Source organism: Mytilus trossulus, unplaced genomic scaffold, assembly GCF_036588685.1.
Source record: "Mytilus trossulus isolate FHL-02 unplaced genomic scaffold, PNRI_Mtr1.1.1.hap1 h1tg000024l__unscaffolded, whole genome shotgun sequence".
Lineage (NCBI taxonomy): Eukaryota > Metazoa > Mollusca > Bivalvia > Mytilida > Mytilidae > Mytilus > Mytilus trossulus.
The window spans coordinates 3,252,691-3,265,636 of NW_026963290.1; the positions used below are offsets into that span (position 1 = coordinate 3,252,691).

General features: G+C 33.1%; 1 protein-coding gene across 1 annotated transcript; it reads left to right on the forward strand.

Moving 5' to 3' along the window:
- The first annotated feature begins 592 nt into the window (after window positions 1–592).
- Window positions 593–2,950, forward strand: LOC134699039 (uncharacterized). The gene has a single exon (XM_063560726.1). The coding sequence runs from the start codon at window positions 593–595 to the stop codon at window positions 2,948–2,950; it is 2,358 nt and encodes a 785-aa protein (XP_063416796.1).
- The last annotated feature ends 9,996 nt before the right edge of the window (window positions 2,951–12,946 follow it).

Genomic DNA, 12,946 nt, shown 5'->3' on the forward strand with positions numbered 1-12,946 from the left:
CTTTGCTACTTAAAAGAAGCAAAAAGTTCATATTTTTTTAATTTTACTAATTAAAAGATATTATTTAAACCTATGTGTTTAAAATTTTGAAAAAAACTACAAAATCCCAATTTGTGACAAAACCTCGAATTTGCTACTCAAATAAGTGATTTAAAAATCACTTATTTTAGTAAGTCCTCTGACTGTAGAAAACTAAAGAATAAGCAACACGAACCCCACCAAAAACTAGAGGTGATCTCAGGTGCTCTGGACATGCTGGAAGGGTAATCAGATCTTGCTCCACATGTGGCACCATCTTATTGCTTATGTTATAACAAATCCGGTAATAGTCTAATTCAGCAGGTCATAACTTTCCAACAGCATGATCAATGGTGTCGTGAATATAGAACAAGAGACTTTTTATCATTTTCTTATGTAATTGTTTCCCGTACTTTCGCGCACACTATTGTTAATGTAACGTAACGTTATTGTTACGTATATCTATCATCTTACGATCATAAAGCATCTAAACTAGCAAGACGTTATTATTCCTCCACAACAAAAGAGAATAACCCTCAAGATATTGGTGCCGTGACGAAAACCACAACTAGAGATGAGTTCGAAACTCAAAACAGTACGAGCCGCACATCGACGAGCAGTAATAAAACTACTGAAAAAAGCAGACCCGACAGAAGAACCGCATCAAGATGTTATCAACCTCAGATCCATGATGGAGCTCATCAAAACCAAGAAGAAGACATTGTCTGACCTCAATGAGAAGATTCTAGAATCTATTGAAGAAGAAGAAGAAGACCTCGACGAAGAAATTGAAGAAGTTGACAGATACGAGTTGGATATTCAAGTTGGAATAACGAAAATAGAAAAATTCATAAAAGAAGTAAGTCATTCTAAAAATCAATCAGCTCTTAACCCTAATGCATCAGATTTTATATGCAATAACCCAAGCGTGCAAGAACATTCTAACCAGATAATTTTCAACTCAGAGCAAACAAGCCTAAGCCAGTCAAGCATGCCTACCTCCACAGTGTCAAGTCATTATAATAAATTGCCTAAACTCAACTTGCCAACATTCGGCGGAAATCTACTGGAATGGTCAGCCTTTTGGGATTCCTATAACAATTCTGTACATGAAAATCCTTCATTGAGTGACGTGCAACGATTTAATTATTTAAAATCGCAACTTTATGGAGAAGCTAGCCAGTGTATTTCGGGAATGCAAATGACTAATACAAATTATATTCAAGCAATACAAATTCTACACGAGAGATTTGGCCAACAACACAAAATAGTTAACGCATACATGCAAAATTTGCTAAATTTGCCTGCACCAACGCCCGGAATTAGGGGACTGAAATCGTTCAGTGACACAATAGAAAGTAATATACGTGAACTAGAAGGAATGGGTCGATATCAGGAATCGTATGGAAGCCTATTAATACCGCTTATACTCAACAAACTGCCATGTTTTGTCAGACAAAATATTACTCGAGACCACGGTAATGATGATTGGGATATTTCAAGTTTACGCAAAGCAATAAAGAAAGAAATTTGTATCCAAGAGGCCGCTAACGCCAATCCTATTGAAACCGATATTATCCCCACCGCATCGTTCGTGACAGAAACAACAAATAAAAGATGGAGTTCAACAGGGTCTAAAGAAAGTAACAACAATAGTTCCGTTAAGACTAAAAGTGCGTGTTTGTTTTGTCAAAACCCGCATCACCCTAATGAATGTACGAAGATCACTGATATAAACGCCCGCACCCAAATCGTAAAGGAAAAACGAGTTTGCTTTAACTGTTTCGGTAATCACAAGGTTTCGGAATGCAAGTCAAAATACAGTTGCCGAAATTGCAGTAAGAAACATCACAGTAGCATCTGCCGTAATAATTTACTGAATGAAAACTCCACTTCAAATGAAAATAAAGCCGTAACAAAACCTCTCAACGAAGAGCTACAAAGTACCACAGAAACAAAGAGCGCCGCTATGCATTCTGCCGTTACAGCACATACCGCAATTCTATTGAAAACCGCTGTAGCGCCCGTATGGTACCATGATGAAAGTGTTATGACTAACATTCTACTCGATGAAGGCGCCCAGAATTCATTTATTTCTCAAGAACTAGTAGAAAAACTCCATATCAAACCAACTGGTGTTGTAAGCATGCAAATTTCTGCATTTGGCGGGAAAGAAGGTGAGGTACGCAACCTAGAGAAAGCGACATTATCGATTGAGACCGAAAGAAAAGAAAGAATTCCAATGGAAGTAATTATTGTCCCAAAAATTGCAGCACCGATACATATGAAGAAACGAGTAAACATTAACAGCTTGCCCTATTTACGAGGATTACAACTTGCCCACCCAGTTACGCAGGATGAAAAGTTTAATATTTCGCTTCTCGTTGGAGCAGATTACTACTGGTCTTTAGTACAAGATGAAATTATTCGAGGTGACGGACCAACAGCTGTTAAATCCAAAATAGGCTATTTGCTATCAGGACTGCTGAACACAGATACTGATAATACACAATGGAACTCTACAATGATGAATGTTTTAGTGGTGCACAAACCCGAGGAGTGCAATTTACAGAAATTTCGGGAAATTGAGTCGAGCGGATTAGAGACGAATTCTGATGAAACCATACAAAATGTACAAAACCTAATGCTTGAGTATCAAAACTGTAGCATAATTTTTAAGGAAAATAAATATGTCGCAAAACTACCTTGGGAACCACCACCACTACCAAAGGATCGAGTTAAAGACACCATACCATTTTGCACATCTGGGATAGATTTTACCGGACCTCTACACATCAAGGATACATCTCATCTTTACATGGGAGGATTATTACAACAGAGATGCACAACGACAAACACAACGCGAATATTCAACAACTTGATACGATCACAGCAAACAAACTATTTGAGCAGCAAAAGTACGGACTTCTAGAGGACTAATTACCACACGACCAATTGTGAAGTTATATCCATTAGAACTATAGTAACTGTTAAAGGATTTTTGTAAAGGACAGTTAACGCAAAGTGAACTTACAAAAAACTTTCAATGTGATTCATTTATAGAACTTTAAAGTTTTGATTATTTATCATTTCAAATAATTTAATTTCTTATGCATTTTGAGGCCCCCAGAATGTCGTGAATATAGAACAAGAGACTTTTTATCATTTTCTTATGTAATTGTTTCCCGTACTTTCGCGCACACTATTGTTAATGTAACGTAACGTTATTGTTACGTATATCTATCATCTTACGATCATAAAGCATCTAAACTAGCAAGACGTTATTATTCCTCCACAACAAAAGAGAATAACCCTCAAGATAAATGGATTAAAGTACATGTATGTAGTAAAAAGTGTTTGTCCAAAGAAACTTGCACTTCTGTCAACAAGAGTGCACACACTGAAATGTCTCGCCTTGTTTACTAATCATTAATATTATGTTGAAAGTCCTAAATATAAAGCTTTATTACAACTGTTACATAAACCAAAAAAACTTAACATTGAACCATGAAAATGAGGTCAAGGTCAGATGATCCATGCCAGGCAGACATGTACAGCTAACAATTCTTCCAAACAACAAATATAGTTGACCTATTTCTAATTATAGTTTAAGAAAAACAGACTAAAACACAAAAACTTAACAGAGCAATGAACCGTGAAATGAGGTCAAGGTCAAATAAAACCTGCGCAACTGACATATAGATCATGAAATATTTCCATACACCAAAAAAGTTGACATATTGCATATAGTATTAGAAAAAAAGACCAAAACTCAAAAACTTAACTTTGACCATACAACCATGAAAATGAGGTAAAGATCAGATGACACCTGCCCGCTAGACATGTACACCTTACAATCATTTCATACACCAAATATAGTAGACCTATTGCATACAGAATAAGAAAAACAAACCAAAACACAAAAACTTAACTATAACCACTGAACCATGAAAATGAGGTCAAGGTCAGATGACACCTGCCAGTTGGACATGTACACTTTACAATGCTTCCATACACCGAATATACTAGACCTACTGCTTATAGTATCTGAGATATGGACTTGACCACCAAAACTTAACCTTGTTCACTGATCCATGAAATGAGGTCGAGGTCAAGTGAAAACTGTCTGACAGGTATGAGGACCTTGCAAGGTACGCACATATCAAATATAGTTATCCTATTACTTATAATAAGAGAAAATTTAACATTACAAAAAATCTTAACTTTTTTTTCAAGTAGTCACTGAACCATGACATTGGGGTCAGGGACATTGGATATGTGACTGACGGAAACTTCGTAACATGAGGCATCCACATACAAAGTATGAAGCATCCAGGTCTTTCACCTTCTAAAATACAAAGCTTTTAAGAAGTGAGCTAACACCGCCGCCGCTGTAGCCGCCACTGCCGGATCACTATCCCTATGCCGAGCTTTCTGCGACAAAAGTCGCAGGCTCGACAAAAACAATCAAAAGCTGTAAACTGAACAATGATACTAAGACCATTGCTTGAGTATGCATGCACAGTTTGGGACCATTTTACAAACCTCAACATACATAAAAAGGAAAGTATGTGTACAAATAACATGAATTAGATAAACATGAAAAAGCAGGTTTGTAATGAACAATTACCAACAAATAAGCAGTATTACATCAATGCTTAAACTCTACAGTGGCAACAACTAGCTAGGAGGCGGCCAGGATGTGAAGTTGTAATGCTAGACCTGAATTTTACATCATCAGTACATATATATACATGTAGCTTGTAGAGACACTACATAATTCCAGAACATTAACACTCTGCATTCCTTTTTCCTAGACAGTTTATTGATATGGAAAAACCTACAACAACCTTACTAGAAACTTAGGAGCAGGGGGTACTGCAGGGTACTGGGCTGTAGTGTTCCACAATTTCAAAACAGATGTCTGTAACATGCACCAATAAATTTGTTGTTGCACCTCTGTTCTCACACCCACCTTTGGCAAAACTGCAAACATACTTAATAAGACAAGTTTGGTGAAGACTGGACTGTATTAAAAGAGGTGTTTTCTACAGTGAATAGAAAAAATACACCTTGTCCAATATAAACATGATAAAAGCAAAGAGGTTTGACAGATAGACAATCTTACTACTAATGTGGAATTTTATTAAAAGTTTGACTACCCGAGATAAAGTATGTGTGGTATAAATATTGGCTATAATAATAAAGTCACACCCAATCTCCAATTCTGGATAAATGATGAGTCAGTTTCAAACCCAGGGTGTAAACAGGTAAACAGGTAAACAGTTTTACTGTAAACTGCAACGCAGTTGAAGACTTTCGTGACTTCAGAGCTTTACATTTAATTGTACATGGTATATACACTAACCAATTTATCGTTGTATCTTCATCATTTTGATGCCATCAAAGTAAACATTTAAAGAGTATAATATTTTGTTACAGACAACAATTTCCTAATTTCAAGGGAGATCATCCGGGGAATTTTATAAAATCCTGTTGAAATACGGACCAAACAATTTCCGTACTTTCCGTCAAATCTTTTTTTTTTAAGGTAGCACAATACAAAGATTGTTTTACTTCCAATCACTAACATTTGAAATGCTGTAACTTTCTTATGAATGCATAGAAAATAATAAAAGAGGTACATATAGATAGGTAAAAGATTAATCTTTTAAATGAATGTTATATTTTTATTATGCAATCATTATGAAATCAATTATTATGTAATAAGTGGCAAAATCTGGGTAAGGTCACTTGAATGAATTTAGCTCTTTCATCTCTTTAACTATACAGAAAATTTTAACGAAATCTTAATCAACACATCATGGGCTTCAAAAGGGTGTCTGAGATTGTCTCTATGGTATTCTATTCTCTCATAAATCTCCAATTAGTGAAACATCCTTACCACATAAAAGAAGATAATGTTTAATTAGGTGTAAAATTTGTTCTATACATTCTATCTGAAATCTGAGACACCCTTTTGTAGATAATGGCCATAGGAACAACATATAATAAAATCAAGCATCTAGGGATACCTATGCAGAAGCTAATTTCATTTGAAAGTGGAATTTTGGTGAAAAATATTTTAGACACCGTTAACATTATAATTGGTTACATAATTGTTGCATAAATGCTAACATTGCATTAATTTGAAAGAGTAATCTGTTAGCTATCCAAAACTACCACTTTTATAAATTTTCAAGCATTATTAAGAAAGTTACAGCATTTTAAAACTTGGTAGTTGGAGTTATACAATCTTTGTATTGTGCTACCTTAAATCAGTGGTATTGTTAAAAATGTTTTGGCGATTAAAGAAATGTACACCATCTATGCCGTTCATTCGATTCGTCAGTGACTGAGAATAAATAAGTACTGTACACCTTGGTGTTCGGCCTTATTGGAAGGAGTATCAGATCCAAACAAAATCTAAAAAACTAAAAGAATGAAGGCAATACAAAATGAGTATAAACTTCTGCCATGTCTGTGGTGGTATTCAACTGTAATGATATTTTGTTTTCTTACAAGAATTTCAAAGTATTTAAAAGCCACGTCTCAGCACATGTTCCTAATTATATAGTGTCAGTATCATACACAAGAATTGCGGACAGCTCAGCTGGATGGCCTTATCAACTATCCCACAGAGAGCAGTTATCATTGAATTTTTTTTAACGTTATTGTCTACGGCGAATTATGACCACTAGTTAGATAAACGAATACTATGCCTATACTATATATATCATATAAAATTAACAAATTATAAATATTGCACCATTTTTTTAGCTTTAAAATGGCGTCATAAAATTCACTTTATCTTGAAATTTACTGGTGTCCTCATCGTGTTGAACTTTGGGTCATCTTCTGGTTGAATATATAGCAAATACGAGGTATACATGTCTACTAAAAAAAATCATATTTAATTCATTTTTTATTGTAAATTAAATTAATACGTTATACAATATTGGCAAAAAGTTTTCCTTTCAAATGGTATAGAAATCCGATGATCATTTTAAAATAATGTTTACTGGTGTCCCTATGCTTTTAAAAGTGGAACTTCGTATTTTTTGTTAGACAACGTATATTCAGACAACTAGGATTGATCGTATTTAAAGACGAATTGTGGTTGGTGTTATAAGTTGAATTCTCCATTTTATGATGCGAATTTCCTTTTTTTTTTTTACATCCATTATTTAAAACATCTATAGCTAGTTAGGTTTTAAGCAATACATTAATTTCTGTTATACCAAAGATGTCTTTAAAGTACATCAAAGTTAAGTAGTATGGTTCTGTCGACATCTTTGAGAAAAGTACAGAAAAAGGATTTTTTTTTTCTAAAAAAGGCTTTGTCTAAATAAACTTATTATGTTTCAAGTAACAATAGCATTAATTTGTTATCAATTAATTGAATACACAATGATTGTATTGTTGAAAAAAAAATGGTTACATAATCTGAAAAATTAAATTGAAATAGAATATAGATGCCAACGTGAAATTTTAATGTTTTTCAAAACATAAACAATGAATGAAAAGGACAAAATACATCGAAAATCGTTTTTAAGAAAAGCTCCATAATAATCGATCTAAATATGGAAGTATTTTCCATGATCTAAACTGCCATATAAACACAAATGTGTCAATATTTACATGGTATATAAGCGTCCCATGGGGCCACGACAAATCCTTTCCAGTGCTGTATCCCAAATCAATACCATATGTTGCTATTTTGTCTTATCATGGAAGTATTATATCGAAAATAAAGTATTTCACACACAGGCTCTTAATGAGTGCCCCCCCCCCTTTTTTTCATTTTATTTCGGTTAAGTTTAATTTATTGGAAAATATTCTTTTCATATTTCATTTTTTTCTTTCTTGTATAACTCTTATTCTGGCGATATAACCATACTTATTTATATTTGTTGTTCTCTATTCTGTTGTATAAGGGCATTCTTATTTCTACACATAAGAATATACAGAGGGTTATACATAAAGAAAACGTATTTTATTAAGTGAAAATAAATTTAGAAACGTTGAAATATGAACGAATATTTTCAAAAATCGATTAAAAAACAATAAAAAAGGAGTGAACTAAACGAGCACCTGACTTTCGTGTGTCATGACATTCCTCATTGACAAATGTTTTGCGCTATTGGATATTTTGTTTCTGTTTTGAATTATTTCCGTGTATTTGCTTACTGACAGCGGTTGTTGGAAATACTTGACCAATAAACCCACAGGAGGGTTACAATCTTTCCTAAATCGCAACAATTTTGTGTCAGGATTTCTGTTTATTTGCGGTCATTACTGGTTCTCCGTTCATAAAATGTATTAAATTTCTGTTCCGTGTATATGTGGTTATTGTCGAGCCTTCGACTTTAGTCGAAAAAGCGAGACTAAGCGATCCTGAGACTTTTTACTTTAGAGAAACCAAAATTATAATATTCAAGAACTAAATATATTTTAAAACTTTTTAAAAATACTATAATATTAATTCCAGTAAGTGATCAGCTACCCTAATCTTTAGTCAAAATGTAATTGTGAATTTTTAATTAATGCACATATACCAGAATATACAATTCCGACCTTTACCGAAGTTGCTATAGACGACAAAGTAAAGGTTCCGATTTAGCTTAAACTTATATATCATTAAAAGATAACTTATCGGCCTACCATACCACTTATTTGCATATTTGTAATGACTTACATATTACCATTTAATTATCTACTTAGTTTGACAATGAGGATAGGTAAAGAACTAAACTTAACGACAAAAGAGACGACTCCAGATTTCCAATTGTCAACTTTCCATTTTTAGGTTGGCAAGCATCATTTCAGCAGCGCCTGGATGTGGAGTATACCGGTACACCTCACTGTGTTTATGTTATTCCCGAGCTTGTGTTTTCTATGTATATGATTTCCTTTAAAGACGGTGCTACTCACACGGAGTCCGAGGGGAAAATCAAAGTTTCGTAATGGTCAAATTGAACGATCGTCCATTCAAATGTTTAACGAAAACCATATGATTTGGTTGTCCGTCATGGATTGCAGCCTCACCACGACTCGATTATCACATAATCGAAGGATAACTTATAACTTACATTGAACATGCCGTTAAATATATAGAAACACGACGATAACAACGAGGGAAGCAGGACCTTCTTACACCTTTATAGCTTAGTATTTTTTTGTATTGTATTGTTTTGTTTTCTTTTTAATTTGGTGTTTTTTTTTATGATGGATTTCGCAGTCATTAGAATTCACTGCAGTGATTTGCGAACTGCTGATTATCTTTTTAATTTCTTTTTTTTTTTTGGTCAGAGTAAGTATTGTCTGCTTTTTGATATTTTTGATTATATCATCTGTCTCTTTTTGTAAAATAAAGCACCAAGCTTTTACCTATCTGTGATGAAGCTGTTTGTTTATTGACAAAGACATTTAACGTCTAAAAGACTTAAAAGAATTAAACAAATAAAAGATAACATTGGTTTCATAACTTGATGAACATTAGTTTGAATTCTAGCTAGATGAGCATTGGTTCCATAGCTTGATAAACACTGGTTTCATAATTTGGTAAACGATGGTTGCATAGCTTTTTGTACATTGCGTTATAGCTAGAAGTAGTTTGGTTTCATAGATTGATGTACATTGGTTTCAAAAGTTGATGCACATTGGTTTCATAGCTAGATGAACATTAGTTTGAATTTATAGCTTTATGTATATTGGTTTCATAGCTTAATTTTTATTTGAATTGTTAGCTTGATGAACATTGGTTTCATAGCTTGTCACGTGAGGGTTTAGTGGCGATCATCGATCATATAGTTTATTAGTGTTTTGTTTATACTTGTGTTTTATATTTATCTATATTGTACAGTTATCATAGATCACCCCTTGTTTTGTTTATACTTGTGTTTTATATTTATCTATATTGTACAGTTATCATAGATCACCCCGTGTTTTGTTTATACTTGTATTTTATATTTATCTATATTGTACAGTTATCATAGATCACCCCGTGTTTTGTTTATACTTGTGTTTTATATTTATCTATATTGTACAGTTATCATAGATCACCCCGTGTTTTGTTTATACTTGTGTTTTATATTTATCTATAGTGTACAGTTATCATAGATCACCCCGTGTTTTGTTTATACTTGTGTTTTATATTTATCTATAGTGTACAGTTATCATAGATCACCCCGTGTTTTGTTTATACTTGTGTTTTATATTTATCTATAGTGTACAGTTATCATAGATCACCCCCCGTGTTTTGCAGTTTTAATTTATGTAGACTGTTGTTTTCTCCTTTTGTTGTCTTTCGGTTTTATGTAATGTGGCTCTCAGTTTCTTCTCAACTTGTGAATTTTGAATGTACCGTTGGAATCTTCAGACACTGTATGATCTTTAATGTATTCTTTGTTAGCCTACTGTGACGATAGTTGTTAATGATGGGCTTTATCACTGTCTAAGCCTAGACCCCCACAAGCTGATCATTTCATGGTGACTGTGCAAAATCATTGATTTTGACAAATCCCAAAATACGTACGCGTTTTGTATCTGAAATAAATATGGGAATAAAAGGAAGGCTTTAAATTCATTCATTCATCGAAGCAATGGCTATAATCAGACAATTAGTCCAGTATATCATGTCACATGCATAATAATGAGATATGATTGACAATGAGACAACTATCCATCAGAGACCAAATGGCGTAGATGTTTGTAGCATTTTACAGTTGTTCGTTTACTTGTTTGACAATCAAAACCAAGAGCGATCTTGTAGTGTCCATATGAACCAAGATACAGCCCGTAACAGAGAAGTGATCGAATTCGCGTTTCTTTACCGTCAGAATAAGTAACGTCATCGACAAACTTATTTCAGAAGTGACATGATTTAATTTTCTTCATCGACAAAATATTTCATGTCCAGGGTGTAAGTTTTCATTGTTTTAGTCGAAGGTTTTACTTTATATCGTCTATAATCTCTATAATTTCGTTTCCATGAAAAGGCAAATATAGCTTACGTATACATACAACAAGAACGAATTGCACTGTACATGCTGTAGTTTATACATTGTTTCTTTGGAAGTTGTTATAAAGAATTATATGCATTATTGTATCCAGGTTCATTTAATATTAGAATTCATTGATTATTTATTATACACTGCTTGCACTGTGAACATTTATAAGATTCAACACTGTATAAAATAGTTTTTTTCTTTCGTCTGATACAGAATACCCCATATCTTTTCTTTTTCATACCTATAAATGACACAAACATTAACAACTATAGGTAATAGCACGGTTATGCTTGTACTTTGTCACAGAAAAAACTGAAATAAATTTCTTACAAATCGAAGCAAAAAATACAAATGTACCCTTTAACATTTTAAATGTACAAAATTGCTCTTTATCTTAAGTTATTGACGAATATTTGAAATTTAAACCTCCATAAGATGTGATGTACGGCATTTCATTTTATTATTGGTAATGATCCATATCTGACAGAGAAGAAATACTCATAATTCTCAGAAAGTTTTCGTAAATATTGTTAGAGACCACTAATCGTTCCAACAATCAAGACAACAGAGACAAACAGGGAAGAAAATATGAAAATGAAAAGATATGACTTAAGTGTTAGCATGTTCAGGGAGACGGCCCCCAATTAACAAAAAAATACTTGATGTTTTAAGGAACTGTAGAGAACTCCACAGGTTTTCAACAAGGGTAGAATTCAAAACCTTAAATATGAAAGCCTCATAATCCATGATACTTTTTTCTGTGCGGTAGTTACATCTACAAAATCCAATCATGTACACGAAATATATACATGTATATTCATACATGTATATTTATATATTGGGAATTTATTTTTGTTTCCAAACAGAATTATAAGGTTATGTATAAGTGCCTCCGTTCACTGCACAATTGTAAATTGTTTTCCTAAAGACCAGCAAAAATAAATGGCACAAGTTATAAAAAAGTCGTATAATTTACGTTATCGAACAAAAAATCAGAAATACGGAATATTATAAGTGAAGGGTTAGGAAATTCGTTTCCCCAATATGTTTTAAAGTCAAACTGAAAGACAAACTTAATGTTTTCCCTGATACAAACGTTTTAAGAACTAGCTTTGTGTAACCTATAGACAAATTCGACTGTATATAAGGAAGTTAATATGTTTACTCTGATTTGCAACTATCTTATAGAACTTTTTTTAGTAATTGAGAACCTATATTGTTTATGGGTAATAGGTGAAATGTTGCATGGTCCATCAAAATGACAGCAAGCGCGGACGATTTATTTTTGCACAGTGCATAAAACTGTCAGGTCCTGGCCATGGTATATTTTGGAGAAATTTGTTTTTACTGATTTTTACTAAAATAAATATTCTCTGTGTGTGCCATTGCAAGAAATAGTTTTACTCGTTATTTTGTCATATTAAAAAAAAATCTCAACAAAATTTCCCCGTTTAAACTGTACTAGAAAAAAAGTTTGGCATGTGAAACGGACGAAGACATATTCTAACAGGAGTACAAATACCAGTCCTCCCTTTTGTGTATACATATTAGAAAACATTTCAAAGTTATTGATTGAATTATCAAATCCATCACACATACGGAACACATTGTAGTCCGAAAAAAATAAAGGACTTCATTCCTATCAAACACTTTATTAATTGTTTACCAGTATATTTCTTTTAGTTTTGGTTAAAATTGTAAAAGAAATAATACTATCAATACGTCCTTCCATAAACCTTTTTTTCTGTTCTGACTTGAAGAAATGACTACTTTTTGCCCAATCGAAATGGTGCATGGACATATTTTGTATCATATTATTAGAATTATTTTCAATATTATCGGTATTAAACTTGATTATCAACACATGAAAGTTTGTCAGCATTGTCAATCTTTTTAACGTTAAAGTACCAATAGTT